This window comes from Nomascus leucogenys, chromosome 14 (genome assembly GCF_006542625.1).
Source record: "Nomascus leucogenys isolate Asia chromosome 14, Asia_NLE_v1, whole genome shotgun sequence".
NCBI lineage: Eukaryota > Metazoa > Chordata > Mammalia > Primates > Hylobatidae > Nomascus > Nomascus leucogenys.
The window spans coordinates 48,617,502-48,637,995 of NC_044394.1; the positions used below are offsets into that span (position 1 = coordinate 48,617,502).

General features: G+C 42.2%; 2 protein-coding genes across 7 annotated transcripts in view; one reads left to right on the plus strand and one right to left on the minus strand.

Moving 5' to 3' along the window:
* Nucleotides 1-4,805, plus strand: part of INPP4A (inositol polyphosphate-4-phosphatase type I A) — a 146,458-nt gene extending 141,653 nt beyond the window's left edge. For all 6 annotated transcript variants that reach the window (XM_030827661.1, XM_030827666.1, XM_030827662.1 and 3 more), the window contains one exon: nucleotides 1,270-4,805. In XM_030827661.1, coding sequence (XP_030683521.1) covers nucleotides 1,270-1,402 — 133 coding nt within the window. In that variant the 3' untranslated portion in view covers nucleotides 1,403-4,805. The remainder of the gene's footprint in view (nucleotides 1-1,269) is intronic.
* Nucleotides 4,806-11,369: 6,564 nt separating this feature from the next.
* On the minus strand, nucleotides 11,370-20,489 carry LOC100593539 (cytochrome c oxidase assembly factor 5). The gene is made up of 3 exons (XM_003279234.4): nucleotides 20,277-20,489; nucleotides 16,075-16,158; nucleotides 11,370-12,745 (listed from the first exon to the last, which is right to left on the minus strand). The coding sequence occupies exons 1-3, from the start codon at nucleotides 20,373-20,375 to the stop codon at nucleotides 12,704-12,706; spliced, it is 225 nt and encodes a 74-aa protein (XP_003279282.1). The 5' UTR covers nucleotides 20,376-20,489; the 3' UTR covers nucleotides 11,370-12,703.
* Between the last annotated feature and the right edge of the window lie 5 nt (nucleotides 20,490-20,494).

The following is a 20,494-nucleotide window of genomic DNA, read 5'->3' on the forward strand; positions in this document are numbered from 1 at the left end:
AGGTGGATACTTTTCTAAACTATCAGAGCTTAGCTTTTGAATAAAAATTACTGTCTTACCAAAAGTATTTTACATGTTCTTGATAATGAGACTGTCATTTTCACTTTAAAAGGCTTGAGCAGTTGCCACTCATGTTTTTTTTTAAATGCATGACATAATGGTCTTCATACAATATGAATTTTTTAAAAAATCACTGTTTCTTGTTAACTGCAAATTTTACATCTCATAAGGGGAATTTTGTACTAAATTTGATAACTAGTTGATTTCATTGCTAGTCTTAGAACAGTATAAAACCATCAAGTTATACTGTGCTGTGGGAAGTCATTTATGTTTAAAATCACTTTTGCCGGTTAGTTTTATGTTTACACCTGAACATTTCCCAGAGAACTCCCCGGATGCGCTCACTGAGCAGGTGAGGCCCCCTGGCTGCTCATCCTCCCATGCAGTGTTTGTTTTTGCCCCCTGGATTGCCATGGCAACCCTGCATCAGATGCAGCTGGGGATGACGCTGGTAGTGAGTTCTCTAGGGAAGGGTACCTGTGGGCTCTCACTGGCTCAGTGGCACCTGTGCAAGAGGGAACACATGGGGGCAGCCCACCTGTGGAAGGGTGGCTGGCTGCTACCAGAACTTGGTGAGATCCCTCCCTCATAACATTCCAGCCCTGACTGCCAGGCTGCTCTGTAGAAAGTGCATGAACCCATTGGATTACCTGGCACCCAGAACAACTGTCCTCCAGGAGACAGCAGACCAGAACAGCCTTCCTAGCCAGCTGGCTTTGCTACATGTTGAATTCTGCAAGGAAAGTCAGCATTTTGAATTTGATATGATTACAGCTCTTGCTAATACAGAAAAGTCCAGCTCTTTGAAGCTCTGAAGTGCAACTTTAATAGAGTAGTAATATTTCTTTTTCCACTTCATTTGCTATGTAAGGGAATCTTTGAACCACAAGTTATGATAGAACCCCAGAAGACATGAGCGACATGAAACCATTCACTTGGAAAAGGTTTGCTTCCACTTAGATACAGTGCTGCTTTTAGGAACGCACAACTCACAGCCCCACGCAGCATGTGTCCATCTCTGTGCTTCTTAATTGCCTTGTTCAGAAACCTGCCATCTTACGTATGTATTTGTTGTAAATGAGTCCGGCACCCATTTAAATTAATCTTTTTTTTAATGTTATGAAAATGATCAGTTCATTTCATCTTAGTTTAAGTCTTTTCTTTTTCCTTTTTTACTGCCGTCATTTCTTGTGCTTGTTTTTTCCCCAGTGAGGGTTGTCGAAGAGAAAATACAATGAAGAATGTTGGAAGTCGCAAATATGCATTTAATTCCCTGCAGCTGAAGGCTTTCCCCAAGCATTACAGGCCTCCCGAAGGGACTTACGGAAAAGTTGAAACGTGAACACACGGTTTCCTCTAATTAGCTGTTACATAATAAATGTGGGTACCCTCTAGTGTCATATATGAATTCTTCAAGAAGACCTGAAGGATTGGTTTTTATTTTTTGTGTTTTTTTAAAAAAAAACATTTCACTAAAGAGTCTCTGGAGCATGTTTTTTGTTTTTTGGGTTTTTTTCCCATTGGAATCAATAGGAGGTAATGTTTGGCTCAATAGTGTGGATAGTAACAACTGCCCATTTAAATAGCCTTTGGCTGTAACTACACAGATCTCATCAGTAGTTACCTACATGAATCAAGCTAGGTCTGTCTGAAATGCTAGAAGACTTTTTCAAATGCCTGCTTGCTCACTTATTTTTCTACAGAGTAACTCAAAAGTGACCATTGAATTACAATCCACTTTGTAAAAATCTGAATGTAAAACAGTAAATAATAAATTAAATAATTGGATCCTAGGCAGACCAATAAATGTTATTTGGGGAAAGAAGCTAGCACTATCTCATGCAGTGAGAATAACGGGTTCTAGTGAATTATCCTATCTACACCACCACCTGAAGAAGTTGAAAGAAAGATTGATAAATCAATGGGAGATAAGACTTTATTAGAAGGTAACACCTGCAAGGTACCCCACACAGTTGGGGCCACTCTTTTGTCTGTCCCTCATGAATTACAGAACAGGGAGTCTGCTGGAGACACAAAGCCAGCTGTAAGGTCCCTTTAGCCTGCCTCCTGTTTTCTGAAGCGCCCTGCCTAGGCTCCCCCATGCCCAGAGGACACATCTCCCCTTCTTCTCTAGATGTTAATCTAGGGCTTCAGATGTGGCATGTCAACACTCCCATGGGGAATTTATGACCATGGAGATAGTAGAAACCTAAATATTTTAGGAAAACTTTTTTTTTGCAGGATTTCCAGTTTATCTTTGAAAAGACAGTACAATCATATTTGAATGTCTGATAAAGTGTCTTATTTTTAGGTTTGCAATAATTGTTACTTTCTTATTATGTAAGATGACTATTGAGAAACAGTTGAAATTATTCTCCTCAAATGAGATTTTGAAAGGGATTTATGGGCCATAAAACTTAGGAATTTTGTAGAAAATTTTGTCTGGTCATCTTTTATAAGATGATGATGAGTCTTATCTGCACATAGCAGAGTTTGTTTCTTAGGAGTTTATATGTTTTATTGATTGTTTATGATGTTTACATGTTCTTGAAAAGGTTGTAAAAGAAGTATATATGGCACATATTAATGATGCTGATCCTAATGATTTGTGAACCTCTTAGAAATTCTTATGTCTAAAAGCCTAGAGATTCTTCTGGTTCCTTTAGAAATATGTAACAAAGTTGGGCCAGGGGTGCTGAGGCATGGGGAGGACTGCTTATTGGCAGGAACACAGAGGGGGTGGGCATCAGGTAGGGGTGGAACTGGATGACCTTCCAGACCCCCTCCTACTCAGAAGTCAGCATGCAAGCAGCACCTGCTGTCTCCCGATGCCTGCAGGGAGGAAAATGTCTGTGAAGGACACTTTAATGAAGGATGAAGCTCTCTGCTGCTCCCTCAAAGCTGGGTTCACTGTGGCAGGCAGGAGGCAGAGAAACTCCTGCCCGCCAAACCCACCGCACGGGTGGCTGCTGCTGGTGTCAGATTATCCTTTTTAAGTGTCAATTTCTGTTCACAGTTTTCAATATGGCTGATTTACCCTTTCACCTCTCCACCATCTCATTTAACTTGTAAATGTTGAGTTCCGTCTTTTCTCATTTTAACTTTAAAAAAATCTCCTTGCTTTTTAAAAATAAATATTACCCACATAGTTTTCAGATCTTTTTTGTCTGGAGAGCATTAAATATCTGCACTCATCAAAGGGAATATAGCAAACGTTGATCATCTGTCAGCAGTTTTGCATGTGGCACCTTTATATGAATTATTTTCCCAATTTTTGCTTTATGTAATGGGTCACCATAAAACTGTAAGACTTGGCAAATGCTATAGAAAAGATTCACGTTTCAGTATTCTCTCTGAAGGCATCGTTCCTGGGCTTCCGGCGGCATCACACACTTCCAGCGCCTGCAGGGTGAGGGAGTGTTGCACAGCCTTGGAGGCAACAGCTCCTCTCTTCTGTGGGAGCTGTGAGTTTTCAGAGGCGCAGGGAAGGCAGTTTTACAGGTTACCGTAAAATAAGAGGTTCCGTCCGGTGTTCCTTATAATGCCTCCCCATTTAAAAAGAAAAGAGATCTATGGAAAACTGGGAATGTAATGTGGATTCTGTCAGAGCTCCTACAGAGCACAGTTGCCTTTAGTTTCCTTTAAAGATGTAAAAATATTGTATAATAGTTTTGTCCCTACACAATTGTATTTGCCAAGCTTAGTGCGTTATGATACCTTTATTTATTTGTTTTGGGCAGTATTTATATATATATATAAACATACAGTTACTGTTTTATATATTCTTAGGTCATTCAAAGCCATGTATGCTGTAAATGTGCTAGTCTTTAGAATGACACATAATAAATAACTGACAAGATATTAAATGTGGTCTTGCCTGATTCATCCTATTAGGAGGACTAGTTCTATGTCACCAGCCTGTGAACGGACCATTGTTGGGCATTGCGTTGAGTGCTCGGGTGCTGAATACATATGTTTGTAAACGTGGGACCATGGGAGACTTCCATGTTATAAGCTTGTTTCTGCCTAATTTGAAGCAGGGGGCGACAGGGTTGAGGTTAAGAGCATGGACTTTGGGAGCAGACAGACCAGGTCCCAATCCTGGTTCTGCCCCTCACTGGCTGGTGACTCTGAGCAAGTTGCTTGACCTCTCCAAGCCTCCGTTTCTTCATGTGCAAAGTGTGGACAACAACAGTACCTTCCTCATAAGGAACGTGCGATGAGCCTCAGAAGTACGTGTTCATAAATGGTAGCCATTGTTGTTACCTTCCCGTCCGTGAACATGGATCACATCATCTCTGGGTAGCCCAGTCCTCGCTGTATGACTTGTCAAAATGCAGTTCCACTTGTATTAATATTGACCCTGTTCATTGTCACCAGGACTGCATCTTGCACCACTGTGCCGTCTTCTAGGCACACACGACCCGTTATCTCCCTTGGAAAAACTCCTGTCACTGGAAATGTACAATTAAAGGATGATTGAAATGTTTAACTCTTGGAGTTTTTAGTATTACCAAGCTCCTAGAAATTTAAGCTACCACCAAAAATAACATGCCTTTTCCCTTTATTCTCATTGATGGTAGCAGTGCACCTCGTTTCAGTGTCCTGATTCCTTGATTCCTTGATTACTGTGAACACTGAACATCTTTTATACCTTTATGATATTTCTATGTTTGTGACTTCATTGGAGTGTTGATCTATTTCATATAGATTGTTTTTAATATACAATGTATTAACCCCTGTCATATGTTGCACACTTTTTAACCTATTTGTCAGCTGTCTTTTGGTCTGTGGTAGGAGTTGTACAATATTTTAAATGGTTTATGTAGTTACATATACCTGTCTTTCATTTTGATGCTTGTTCTGAAATGGAGTCCTGGCTTCACCATGGAAGGTGGGACATATGGGGCAGCCATGTCCTTGTGGGCATGGTGGTGTGGCTGCGTGCCCATGACGAGGGGCTGGACTAAAGTGCTCACTGGCACCTTGCTTGGTGCATGGGCCATGCTCAGTTTAATATTATTAACAGTTTCTACCTTCACTCTCATGTCTCAGGATTATTTTTTCAGCATTTACCTGTTCTTATTTCTAGGATGTTTATAGTTTCAGTCCTACATTTAGATCAATCCATCTGGAATCATCTTGGTGTAAATCCTGTGTTGTGCTTACAGTATGCTAAGGTCAGAGGGAATCCCTCAAGGTCAGGCCTAATTTTGCTTCTCTTTATAAAGTTAAGCCGAGAAGAAGATATGTCAGGACGCCCAGACATCAGCCACCGTGAGCTTCTTCCTGCCCTCCCTCCGCATGCCATTCTGGCGCTGCGCTTTGGTTTCCTGTTGAGTCTCTGCTTAGTAGATGACGGCACAGTCTGGCTGCCCAGATCTAGGGGAGTTGTCCCAGGGAGGCTTTGCGCTGGAGGAAGGTAAGAGGAGCTGGATGTTGGAGCTTCCCGATTTGTGATTTTTCAGAGAACAGAAATGATTAGCCATGGGGGGAGGTTACTTCATTGTACATTGTTCTACTGGGTAACCTCCCTCTATTCCTTACCAGCATCACATAGCAGGTTGGCACCATTTTTGAATAGAGGCTTCTCACAGTATCCTCAGCAGCATTGAGTGTTCCTCATGTTGTAATAATGAGCAGTAGTTCTCTCTCAGTAGGCAGTGTGACCTCTTTGGTCATTCTAAAGGGCTGCCAGCATTTCTCTTTTCTCAAGCCTGGGGGAGAAGAGCTGTTCTGTGGGTAGGGGTGTTGGGAACACACGGACAGAAGGAACTGGCCTCACATCCCATCGTGTTCCTGGGATGGCTTTTCCAAGACCAGCATTTCCTCCTGGCAGGCAGGCCCTCACAGAACTCTGCATTTGGAGATGGACAAACTCTCTTTTTCTTGTCATTTTCTCCCCAAAATGTCCTCTTCTACCAGCCCCTCTGAAGAGCTGATTTTCTATAAATTGTAGTGAGGGCACTGCTCTGCTGTGCACAGAAGGAACCCCAGCCCAGAAGCACAAGCTCCCTGTGGAACCTGCAGGGATGGCAGTGATGACAGAACCAAGGGGGTCAAGGAAGGTTGGAGAGGAGTGAGCAGCAGGAAACAGCTCAGGCTGCCTGACCTGGCTCCCGGCTGCCCATGAGGGCCTCCAGAGAGGGGCAGAGCTGGCTTATCGGGATCCATGATGGTTTTTACACTTTTAAAAGAAGTGCCCTCTTCTCAGAGACCCTGGTTATTTCCAAAAGTAGGAAGTAATCAAATTTACAGTGGATAAAATCCAGTATTTGAAATCAGGAAGACAGAAAAAAAAGCAAAATAGCATCCTTTTCTGAGAGGTATATGCTGACCAAAAAGATCTTTCATTCCTGTGAACACCAAGCAGTGCGGCCTCTGGCAGAGAGCGCGCTGGGTTGTAGAGATGGAAACTTGTGTTTAGCAGGCTGTCTGCTCCCAATAGTGGCCCTAGCCGCAACTGACCTCCTGATGCCTTGCTGACACTAACTGTAGGTACCAACCAGCACCGTGGACATCGGCCCCAGGATCAGTCTACGATTTGTCTGGTGGCCAAATGATGACTTTTAAGTGGGGAAAGCTGGTGGGGGCTACACTGTGCTCTGCAGTGTAGTGGGATCCTGTGAGCTGGCCTGCACAGGCACTCCCTCCCCTGCCAGGGGCCCCAGGGAGGCTTCTCCAGCCTGAGGCTGCGCCCTCCATACAATTCCACCCCCCCATCCTGTGCCAACAGTAGGCAAACGGAGAGTAGCTTGGTCTTGTTTTTATTAGCTGTTGCCCTCCAGGCTATGACAGGGCTCCCAGGGTGTAGCCTGAGAATGCCCGTACTCTAGATTCCCTCCACTGGGCTCCTGTCTTTGCCATGACTTCTTCCTGCACCAGGCCCCCGTGGGCCTTGCAGGCCAGTCCAGGCAGTTCTTTCACACTCTGTTGTCCCACATAACAGAAAAGCTGAGCAGACAGGGTAGGAAACACACTTGTGTCTCCATGGCTTCAAAGAGGATGCCTGTGTTAGATGGATGTAGACAGACACAGCACTTCACTGCTTCCTCCTCCTCACCACCTGGCCCTCCCTTGGTGTCTGTGGCCTGACTTTCTCCTGGTGGTCCTACGTCTCTGACCATCCCTCCTCGCTCTCAAATTGGCTGTTGCCCACCACCTGCCACTAATGGCGTGGTGTTCTCCTGGGTTCCCTTTCTCACTTAAGATGCTCTTCCTGAAAAATCTTACACATTCCTGTTGAACAAATGGTCACTTATATGCTAGTGACTCCTAAATTTGTAGGTCCATCCCAGACTCTCCCCCAAGGTCCAGATTACCTATACATCTAAGCACCGTGCCTGTCTTGCAGGCATCTCAAATACAGCATGCTCATGCCTCTCCTCCTCCAAGCTGGCTGAGTCTCCCTCTAATAGACGACCTTGGGGTCATTTTCTCCCCCACATCCCATCAGCCACTGAACCTCTATCTCTTGAGAACCATCCCATAATTTCCATCCATGCACCCCCAGGCCTGGTCTATATCAGTCCCCTCGGATCTGGACCTCTCCTGAACATCCTCACCCCTCCTGCGAGGCTGGTCTCAGGTCTGCCTTCCTCTATGGTGATTTCTCCCTACAAATGAAGTTGGCCCTTTCAAAAAAGTTCCTCTCCTTCAGTGTTGACTATGACGATTCTTTCATGCATATCCGCATATCCTGTCCACTGTATTCATAAGAGCAAGTGTAATGCCTGCTGTGAAGGAGCTAAAGTTTGTTGAATAAACACATGAACAAATGGTGGTTTTGTGGTGTTCAACTGAAATATTTCCTATTTCAGCACTGGACCACACTGTTTTTCTCACTACATAATCGGTTACGCTAAACGCATCACAAGGAGCCAAATTATCAAAAGGTCAAAGGAGAAGGCAAATGGCAGAGTGTGGTAAACGGGCGAGTGAGAGGGTCTCTAAGAAAAGTCAGGCTAAAATTACAGGGGTTCAGGCAATGTTATCTTGATCTGGATGGCCAGTTACATGACAGATTATTTTGTTCTTAACATACGAACATCCTATTCACTTTTCAGTATACTGGTTAACAGTAAAAATTAAATGTTAAAAACCCACTATTGTTGAACAATCTCCAAAGGAAATTAAGGAAACAGTTCTATGTACAGTAGCATCATAAAGAAAATACTCAGGAATAAACAACCAAGGAGGCAAAAGTCTTGTATATTGAAAACTACAAAATTTTGCTGCAAAGAAAGTAAGGATGCCAATAAGTGGAAAGACATCTTGTGCACATGGATTGAAAGACCTAATATTGTTAAGATGATAGCACTATCAAAAGTGAGCTACAGATTCAATGTACCCCCCCCATCAAATTCCCAACTGATTTTGTGTGTGTGTGTGTGTCTGTGTGTGTAAATAGAAAAATCCATCCTAAGATTTACATTGAATCTCAAGGAACCCCAGGTAGCCAAAACAATCTTGAAAAACAAAGCTGGAGGTTGCATACTTGCTGATTTCAAAGCTTATTATTACAGAGCTACAGTTATCAAAATAATGTGGCACTGGCATAAATATGTACAGACAGAAGTGCAGAATAGAATAGCATGCCCAGAAATAAACCCTGGTATATATGGTCAAATGATTTTCCACAGGATGCCAAGACCATTTGATGGGGAAAGAACATCTTCTCAACAAGTGGTGTTGGGAAAACCAGCTATCCTTAGGCAACAAAGTGAAGCTGGACACTCACACCATATACAAAAGTTAACTCAAAATAGATCAAAGACATAATTTAAAAGCTAAAACTCTAACTCCTAGAAGAAAACACGGGAGAAACTTCATTGGAGTCAGCGGTGACTTGGGTATGACACCAAAAGCACAGGCAACAAAAGTAAAAACAAACTAGACTACACCAAAATGCAAAACCCCTGTGCATTTAAAAAAAAAAAAAAAAAGGCAGCCTACAGAATGGGAGAAAATATTTGCAAATCATGCATCTGTTAAGAGGTTAACATCTAGAATATACAAGAAACTTCAACTAAACAACAAAAGAGCAAACAACTTTTTTTTTAATACCCATCTACCACCTTAACCATTTTAAGGGATTTAACCCATTTGAATGATTTAACTCATTCAAAATGACTTGAGACATCTCTCCAGAGACATACAAATGGCCAACAAGTACATGAAATTATGTTCACCACTAATCATTAGGGAGATGTAAATTAAAACCACACTGAGATACTTCACACCTATTAGGATGGCCACTATTTAAAATAAATAAATAAATAAATAACAAGTATAGGCAAGAATGTGGAAAAGTTGAAATCCTTGTGTGCTGTTACTGTAGACTAATATGGCTGCTGTGGAAAACAGTACAGCTGATCCTGAAAAAATTAAAAATAGAATAACTGTGCTCCAGCAATTCCACTTATGGGTATATACCCACAAGAACTGAAAGCAGGGTCTCAGAGGTATCTGTACACCCATATTCACAGCATCATTGTTCAGTTACCCAAAGGCACAAGCAACCCAAGTGTCCACTGACAGATGAGTAAACAAAATGTGCCATATACATATAACTGAATATTATTTGGCCTTAAAAAGGAAGGAAATTTTGATACGTACTACAACATGGATGAACCTTGAGAACATATGCTAAGTCAAATATGCCAGTCAAAGACAAATGTGGTATGATTCCACACGAGGAACTTACTTACCATAATAAAGTTGATAGAGACATAAAGTAGAATGGTGACTGTCAAGGTAGAGAGTTGGAGGGGTGGTGGGGGTGAAGGGGAGTTCTGGAGATTGGTTGCATAATTGTGAATGCACTCAACACTGTTGAACTGTACACTTAAAAATGGTTAAGGTAGATTTTGTATGTATCTTACCACAATTAAAATTTTAAAAATATATTGCAAATAAAAGCCTGAAAAATTATTTTTAAAATGAATCAGACTCACATGTAAGAGGTAAAAATGTGAAACTCTTAAATGAAGATAAAAGAATAAATTTCCATTAACCTTAGATTAGGCAATGGTTTCTTAGATATACCAAAAGAAAAAAATAAATTGTAATTCACCAAAATTAGAAATTATACTTCAAAGGATACCATCAAGAAAGTGAAAAGACAAACCAGAAATTGGGAGAATCTGTGAATCACTTATCTTTAGGTGACTTGTATCTACAACATACAAAAAACTGTTACAACAATAAAAAGAACCAAACTGAAAACTGGACTAAGGACTTGAATAGACATTTCTCCGAAGACATACAAATGGCCAATAAGCACATGAAAACATGCTCAGACATCATTAGCCATTAGAGAAATGAAAAGTCAAAATCTCAAGGAGATACCACTTCATACCCAGTAGAATGGCTATAATCAAACATGAATTATAACTGCTGGTGATGTGGAGAAACTGGAACCCTCAAAGATTGTTGGTGGAAATGTAAAATGGTACAGCTACTATGGAAAATTTTGGCAGTTCATCAAAATGTTAAAGTTGGGCCAGGAACAGTGGCCCACGCCTGTAATCCCAGCACTTTGGGAGGCCAAGGTGGGAGTATCACCTGAGCCCAAGAGTTTGAGACCAGCCTGGGCAACATGGGGAGACCCTGTCTCCACAAAAATACAAAAAAAAATTAGCTGGGCATGGTGTCACGTGACTGTGGTCCCAGCTACTCAGGAGGCTGAGTTAGGAGCCTGGGTGAGGCTGCAGTGAGCTGCAATCATGCCACTGCACTCTGGGCAACAGCAGACGTTGTCTCAAAAAAAAAAAATAAAAGGTTGGAATTATATGACCCTGTAATTCCACTCTTACGGAAACATAGGATGTCCATGCAAAATTTGTTCACCATTGTTCATAGCATTAGTCATCATAGCCCAAATGTGTAAACAAACCAGTCTGCCAACTGATGAATGAATAAATAAAATGTGGTACATCTATACTATGGAATAGTATTCACAAAAGGTAATGAAGTACAGATAGATTGTACATGTGGATGAGCCTTGAAAACATTATGGTAAGTGAAGGAAGCCAGTCACAAAAGGCTACATATTTATTATATAAAAAGTGTCTCAGTGGTTTTTAAGAGGCTGAGGGAGAAGGGAAGTGACTGCTAATGGGTACAGGTTGCTCTTTGTAGTGATGCAAATGTTCTGGAATTAGTGGTGATGGTTGCACAACTCTGTAGATACAATAAAAAACACTGCATTGGTAAGTTTCAGGGTGAATTTTATGGTATGTGTATTTCTCCAAATAAAGCTCAATAAAGCTGTTACTAAACAAAGATGACAGGGCTTTATAATATATATTTTAGAGTTGTTTACTTTTATTAATAAAAAGTTATATCACAATGTAAATATATATACATTGAAAAAAACCATTATTGTCCCTTTCCTGGTGAAAAGGAGTATACACAACAGACCTTTGTGATATTCTGCAACAATGACCCATACTGGTGTGGAATTCTCACTTTTTAGTAGAACCTTTAAAAACTCAAGTGAGCTGTACAACACCCTGATTGCTCTAACTCCAGTGAACCATGGAGGTATAAAGACGCTAGAGTTCTTTGTGATTCTTCAGTGCCAAAAATAAAGTTGGAAACTTGGATTCCTGTTTGACTCTACTATATTAAGTGATCAGAATAAAATTACTGTAAGGCTAATCTTCAACCACTTCATGGTTTTCATTCTTGCTTTCTATAGTGAACATCTGTTGTTTCCACTTGCTCTAAACCCCTTTCCTTTTGGGATTTGGCCCACTACTCATCCATGTGATTCTGACAGGAGTTAGCAATGACAGCGCAGATAGCCCAGGCCTGGCCAAGATCACAGGCCCCCATCCCCTCTTCCACAGGGACTGGTCCAATGCAAGGGCAGGTGATCCTGGGAAGACCAGAGTCCTTTTATAGATTTGATTTGTGGATCCTGAAAAAGGAAGTTCTCTCTCTCCCTTTTGAATCATGGATAGTAAGGATGTGGACTTGGAGCTGACACTGGCCCATTATGTAGAGTGGGCCAGACTGAAAATGAAACCAGGAAACAAAAACAATCCGAAGATGATGATAAAGAGCCTGGGCAACGCAATCTGGGGCTATGCCTGTGGACGCTACTGAAGTGCTGAGGTTATTACTTCCGTGAATCAGAGCACAAATGAAGTATTTCTTCTCTAAGGAATCAAACACAATTCATTTTAGAACTAGACAGGAAAAGACTGAACTAAAGAAAAAGTTTTATCCTAAACTTTCCCAACAGACATCTTCTGGATAGGCTCCATGTTATCGACTGTGTCAGTCACATCAGTGGCCTGTACAAATTGGGTAATTCAATTGAAGAGTCAAGTTTGCAAATAACAGTCTTTCCATTTTCTGTGCTTTAGAACAATTCTCAAAACACATTTATTATGCTCCCAACCCATAACTGTTCAATTAGGTTTTTCTTCTAAAAATAACTTGGATCAAGAGAATCATTTACTTTATACATATTTGAAAACAGAACTCATCCATTTCCTTCAGTGTTCCATGGAGGGGAAATCTGGTCCAACCAAACAGATGTAGTAAAAACTATGTTTCCTGTTTTGGCTTCTTTGTGTTAATGACCAGAGAAAATATTTGTTGTTTTCCATGTTGGCTTCAACATAATGTATCAATATCCTTTTCTTCCTCTGAATCTTGCCCTGTTATCCAACTGAAAATAAATATACAATTAAATCAAATTTGGTACAGTATAATTAATTAAACACCCCTTACTTTGGTAAGGGTATCACTGCATGAGAGAAATAAACCAGTTATTGGCAAAATCAAAAAGGTAATGACATCAGAACTACCAAGAAAAACCACAATAATAAAGATGGCATTGGCAGGACACAGTGGCTCACGCCTGTAATCCCAGCACTTTGGGATGACGAGGTAGGCGGATCACAAGGTCACAAGTTTGAGACCAGCCTGGCCAACGTGGTGAAACCCCATCTCTACTAAAAAATACAAAAATTAGCTGGGCATGGTGGCATGCACCTGTAATCCCAGCTACTCGGGAGGCTGAGGTGGGAGAATCGCTCGAACCCGGGAGGTGGAGGTTGCAGTGAGCCAAGATCGTGCCACTGCACTCCAGCCTGGGCAATAAATAAATAAATAAATAAATAAATAAATAAGAAAGATAGCATTAAAAATAGAAGTTCCGCTTAAGGGCAATCAATAAAGATTTTCTTCACAAGCAGAATCCAAATTACATTTAACTTTTTATTTGGACTCTACTCAATAGATATCCTTCTTCTAAAAAACTTAACTTTCTCGATTTAGGTTAATATTCAAATATATTTGAAATCTTTAAATTGCAACTGATGAGCCCTGAAAAATGTTAGGTAACACATTACTTTGGGATTAAAAATCCTTCAGGTGAATTACTGCCTCACAAACTGGCAGCACGTTCTTTGAAGCCTCACAGTGCAGTCATTTCTTAAGGGTAGTAGGTAGAGCAGAGGGTTCTAAAGTCAGTTTATAAGGCAAACTTGCATAGTCAATGTCACTCCCCAAAAATTCTATATTGGGGGTCCCTAACCTCCAGGCTATAGACCTATACCAGTCCATGGCCTGGTAGGAAGCAGGCCACACAGGAGAAGGTCAGCAGCAGGACAGGGAGTGTTAGGGCCTGAGTTCCACCTCCTATCAGATCAGGGGCATTACATTCAGATCAGCAGCATTAGAGTCAGGAGCATGAACACTACTGTGAACTGCACATGCAAGGGATCTAGGTTGTACATTCCTTATAAAAATCTAATGCCTGATGACCTGAAGTGGAACAGTTTCATCCCAAAACCATCCCCTGCCCCCTTCCCCGTCCGTGGAAAGATTGTCTTCTTCCACGGAATTGGTCGCTGGTGCCAAAAAGGTTGCAGACCACTATTCTATAGGAAGGAATTATTTTGGAGACAGACCCCACCAGTTAGTCCAACAAAGTCAGTGTGGACAGCCATTTATTCATTGAGCACTAGGTAAAGTAGCTAAAGCCATACTTTAAAAAAAAAAAAATTTTAAACACAGGAATCAGGATGGTGAACTCCTCATACTATGAGAGAACAGCAGATTCAAACTTCCCATCTCACCTTCAATAAGATGCACACTCACTGTAATAGCATACAAAATTACCCACACAATTTAAATTGTTATATTTCTGGGTTTTTTGCCAAGCATGTATAACAAGTTGCATTAAGAGCGTTATGACTCTACTCATTTTGGAGGACTAACAGTAAAACATGGTCTTGGAGAAAGATTATAAAAAGGTCCCTAAGCTGGTCGGGTGTAATGGCTCATGCCTGTAATCCCAGCACTCTGGGAGGGAGAGGTGGGTGGATCAGGAGTTTGAGACCAGCCTGGCCAACATGGCGAAACCCCATCTCTACTAAAAATATAAAAATTAGCTGGGCATGGTGGCACATGCCTGTACTCCCACCTACTCGGGAGGCTGAGGCATGAGAATCACTTGAACCCAGGACGCAGAGGTTGCAGCGAGCCAAGATCGCACCACTGCACTCCAGCCTGGGCAAAAGAGCGAGACTCCATCTCAAAAAAAAAAAAAGGGGGTCCCTAAGGTGCTCTTTTCAGTGTCAAAGTATATGTGAAACTCTGCCTTGTACTGATATTTAGAAATGGTTAAGAACATTTTACTTTTTATGTAAGATTGTTAAAAATTTCTGCAGAAAGTAGATAAATTGAAAAAATAAAAAAAAATCTGACTTCTTCGTTCTTTGGAGATCGAAGACTGAGCTTTAGGTAGAGAATTTCAGAGGGTTTACTGCACACGCTTTGAAATTCTTGACAAAGTTAAAGGTTTGCATTTTACGTGGGTAACAAATCTATGTGAGAAAAGGCAAGAAAATCCTCTGTTCACATCGAATGACAGGAAAAAATGTCACTTAAGAAAGTAAACAGAGCAGGGCCAAATTTAATCTAACTTTACACCCTCCCTGGATCTGATTAGCTGGCAAACATGCTCCAAGTTCTTTGTTTACATCCACTTGCAGGTCCTAAGTATCAGTACCCTCCATTTCTTTTGTTAACAAAAAGGAAGGGATTTGCAGTGTAGTTCCTAAGCAAACAAAAGCATGCTCCAGGCCAGGTGTGGTGGTTCACTCCTGTAATCCCAGCACTTTGGGAAGCCGAGGCAGGCAGATCACCTGAGGTCAGGAGTTCAAGACCAGCCTGGCCAACATGGTAAAATCCCATCTCTACTAAAAAAAATACAAAAATTAGCTGAGGACAGTGGCAGGCGCCTGTAATCCCAGCTACTCAGGAGGCTGAGGCAGGAGAATCTCTTGAACCCAGGAGGCAGAGGTTGCAGTGATCCGAGATTGTGCCACTGCACTCCAGCCTGGTGACAGAGCAAGACTCCCTTTCAAAAAAAAAAAAAAAAAAAAAGCATCCTCAAGTCCAAGTGCTTTCTTCCTTTAATGGGATGCTCATATTTCTGGTTTTATACATTTCTCCAAGAAAAGGGTCTCAGTTTCCATTCCAAAGATCTCCGTAGATCTTCCAACTCAAAGAATGTTAGAATGAACCCCAGAGATTTGTAATCTCTTTTTAGGCCCTATTTCTACAATCCATCCCTCCAAAATTCAAACACAGATACTGACATTTTCTCTTAGTCACATAAGGCACAAGTGTATGCACCTTAGAGCTCCACATTATATGTTTGTATACAATTGCCAACTAAGCTGAACTCAAGAGTGGCCAACATCAACTTTTACCCGTATATAGCTGCCGAGACTTCATTCTCACACTTTCAGAAATGCATAAAGTTCAGCAGCTGTGGTTAGCACGGTGACAGAAGAACATAACAATGAGCTGTGGGTTTTTATGAATGCTACCTAACATTAACTCACTGGAGGAAGAAATATTATCTACATAATTTTTTCCAAACCATATCACTGCGACTCATCTGTAACTATTAAGTCATTCATATATTTAACCTCCCTATAGCTAATTTTTAGCATAAGCTTTTGAAAATCTTTAACCACTTACCACTGATCTTTTACACTCAAAAAATGCATACTTCAAAGCGTTGCAGTATCCTTCCTTCAAGCACTGCCGAGGTGATTTTCCTTCCTATGACAGACACATAAAACAATATAAACACCTTGGAAATTTTCTCACAAAGTACAAAATAATTGTCCTTCTGAAAATAGTCCTTTTGTAAAGTGTTAAAAGAGGAAAATAGAAAGTTATGTAGGAAATAGTTCTTAATTCATTTGGGCTGTTGGTGCCTAAAGAATGAAAAAAAAATTGTAAAGTAACTTGGGAACTTTAAGGACACTGTTGAATTCTTGAAAACACTGGTTTCTATGGAATACTTTTCCTTAAACTGTTCATATAAACATCTAGAAAGGGATATCTTCATTTCCTTATGGGTGAAGTGGGTGAACTGGGTACCCTAAAATCAGAATTTTTTAGTGTTGGCATGAAACACTTTACAAAGATATTAACAGGGCAGGCTGGAATACTACTTAAATAGAAACATGTGGCCCATTCATGCACCAAGAAAAATGTAACCCAAAGCTCATCTGCTCTGCATAATCAGGGATTTTCTCTCAAGCAGGTTTTGACTCTACAGCCGCATCACTGCAGCTACTCCCCGGAACCTTCATGTTGCAAGTGCCAGGCACACTCTGCTAGTTTTTACTATGAAAAGCTACAGGGTACTATGTCTGTGGTATTCCTCCTGTCCCCCAGGAATCTTGGCCACCTTCCAGTCTGTATGTCTGCCTGGATCCTAGATATCAAATGTCATCTACCTCAGTGACTCTCAAAAGTGGATCAGAGTAGCAGGTTTCCTTCCTCTCCAAACTGCAATTCTGCTGGTGGGATGTGTTGCCCACATGAACGATGTGGAGGCAGACAAAAGAAGACTAACCATACAAAAGGTTATAACTATAGTTTATAAGCTGATGCCTCTTCAAACTGTAACTAAGATGCTACCTTTTTCAAAAGCTTTCAACCTATATTGCCAACTGCCTGGGGTAAAGATCCATCTAGATACACTAAAGCTAGAAGACTGTCATTCATCATCCACTCTACCCCAAATAACAGACTGCTAGCTGTCTGCTCTTCCTTTTTATCCAGCATATGACTGGGTGAGAGCTCCTAGACACCTTTGCATCTAGCTGTGGTCCTGTGACTAAGTTCTAGCCACTGGAATGTGTGGGAAACAGGTGTAGAACTTCTGGGTTGGTCCTTAAAGAGGCTTGCCCCTTTCCTCACTTCACTCCGTAAGGTTGCCGGGCCTGATGATGTGGAAGCAAAGCAGTCTTGGACCATGAATATGAGAGCAACACCCTACTTCCTATATTTTCCTATTTTCACAGCACAGAGTCACAAGATCAACAGTGTCTGTGTTCATGGAAGATTGAGGGAAATGACCAGGCCCTGATTATAGGCACAAGAACAAAACAGAAAGTTCTCTATCTTGTACAAGCCACTATTATTCTGGGTCTCTGTAACATGTACTTGAATCTATATTCTAATACACTCCCAAGCTTTTTTGCCTTCTGAGGTCAAGATCAGTCAGTGCTCTCAAACATGGCTGTGCCCAAGAATCAACCTAAGAAAGAAACTTTTAACTTATTGGGGGTAGGGTGAAGGCAGCAGTGGAATCTGTACTTTTAAAAAGCCACACCACTTCCAGGTGATTCTGATGAAGAGTCAGAGGGTCTGGAAGCTGTTAGTGGAGACAGAAGATATCCTATGATGAGTGAAGTTCCTCTGGCAGAGTTTCATTGTCCTGATCATCCAGGAGTCATTAAATCCTAAGAAGTCTCTTCAAGAGATGCTTTTTGAATCTGCTTTTTCCCTGCTTTCCTCCAGCCTCACTGGAATTTACATCCTTACCATTACCCTGAGTTTCTCTGAGGCCCTCTAACTCCTTGACAATCTCCCAAAGCAGCACCTAGAACTCAATACATGTTTATGTTGAATTCCTCCCTAGAGCGAGGTGCTGCAGGTTTCAGGTGGGTTAAAGACTGGCAAGAAGAGACTATAGCACCAACCTGCCATAGGATCAGATTAACCTTTTTATTCAAGAACTTAAGAAATCAAAAATTTCCATCATAAGTAAGGTTGCCACACAGAGCAAGCACAGACCTCAGCAGAGCTTTCCTTGGTCTTTTGGAGTCCCCAGTGAGGAGCAGTGGGCAGTAGCTGCCAACAGATTGTAGGAGATTGTTCTGGACCTGCAAACCTCCTCACTATTGCCCTTTTACACTCCAGCTGAAGTCACCATTCAGAACGAATTTAACACAAACTGTATATGAACTTCCATCTAAAGAACTGTTTATAAGCATCACGTTTTCTGGCTGACCAAACAGCATTGGTAAGGCCACATATTCAATGGTGGGAAAAGCAAAGTCTGTACCAGCTGTCCCAATCATAATCTCTGCCTACAGCATTCTAGCCAAACAGCTCCGCTTTCTACACTGGAGAGACCATGTTCCATTCATCAGTATTTGTTCCCTGAACTGGAGCCTGGCACTCCATACATGTTTGCTGTATCAACTGCTGCAGAAAGCCAGCTTGGAATTCTCTGTGCTGCTGCTATTGTCCTCCACTTGGAGTTTCTTTCCTCAGTCCTACTCAGTGTACTTTCTTCCCTTGACTACTCATGAACATGGCCTTCCGATGCTGAACGTCTGGATAAAAGCCAGTCTCCTCACTCTGACACACATGCAGGCCTTCACACCTGGCTGCAACCTTCCCCTCAGGCCTTCTGTCGCATTCCCATATGGCAGGACACTAGCTCCTCTGGGCCCTCCCACATCTCCCTGCCTGTGCACTTGCTGTTCTTTCAGATTTTCAACAACCACAACAGTTCCCACTCCTTTACTTGATAAACTACTACTCAACTTTTAAGACTCAGATCAAATGTCACCTCAGCAGATTCCAAATTCTGAAGCAAAATCAGATGCTCTCCCTTGGGCCAAGGCATTTTTTTCCTCAAGATCTAGTCATTAAACACATGTTTAATAAATGCTTACGGTCTTACAGCAGGAATTTAGACCCTTAGATGTCTATTTCTCCCATGACACCAAGCTTACATGGGTAGTGACTGTTACTGATTCATCTTAGTTATCACCAGTGTCAGGCACCATGCCTGCCACTTAAGAGGCATTTACCAGGAGCTGGCTGAACGGCAGCACCAGTGAGTAAGGGGCAGAGGAGACATAGCCCTGGACAGAGGAGCCCTAAAAAAACGGTACTTCAGTTTCCTTATTTATCTAAGGAAGTTGGGCGAGATAATCTCTTAAATTTATAATAACTCAAGTTTTACTAGACATTGGGAGGCGAGAATGGCTGACTGCTAAAATCAGTGAACCAAACAAATTGTGACTTGGTAGAAACACTGATACAGTCTTACAGTGGATGTCCATTTGGGGGTAATCTTTTCTCTGAAATAACAGCAACTTTCTGAAACTACATCCCCCAATGCAAAGACAATTGCACACAATTGAATGCCCTCTCGTCGGGCCTCTGCAATTGGAAAAGGCACTTGTGCTTTACTTGAGTTCTAATCCAGAACTCAGGTCCACTGTGAACCTCACTACATGCCTCAGTGCATTCCGAGAGGATGCTGAGGAGACCTGTGTCTGTAGCCGGGGAGTGAAGGAAGAGTGTAGGGGAAGCAAGATACGAAATCGTGAAAACACGGAGTTGCCTTATTTTTACAACTTAACATCCAAGAATGCAGAGAACTGTAACTCAGAAACAAATTCACATCAACACAAGGCAAACTGAGCACACATTCAGTCACAACTGAACAGGCAGGAGGCACTACTGGCCAGGGCAGTGTACGAGGTTTACGCAACCTCTGGAATCATTAATTCGACAGATTATCATTTCTAGGCAGGCAAGAAACCTGGCTTATTCTCCTTTATGTCTCCAGAGCCTAGTAGAGTGCTAGCATTCAATAATGTTCAGTTCGCTTCGTGAACTGAAATGGGTTAACCTTTACAAATACCCGACAGGGTGCGTTTATCGTTATCTCCGATTTAACCCCACAGGGAACTGGGGCTCCGATAGCTCAGTGGATCTGCGCACGTTCAGTGAGCCCGAGCTGTGACCTACGCCCGGGATGGTTAACTCCAACCGCCGCCGCGGGCGACCCGCTGCCCTCCGCCGAGCCGGGCCTGCCTGGGGCAGGCGTCGTCACCACCGGGAGCGCCCGGCCGCGCTACCTGGACCACACAGTCCGACTGCAGCAGACACGCGCCCAGGTCCTCCTTCAGGCCCGCGCATGCGCCGCCCTGCGGCTTGTCCTCGTAATACTTGGGCATGACGGCGCTTCCCCTCCGCTGCGGACTCGACTTTCTCCCACCGCAACGATTGCCACCGGGTCAGGAGCGAGCGAGGTCCCAGTCTCAGGGGACCGGAAGCCAGCGGCAACAACTTCCGA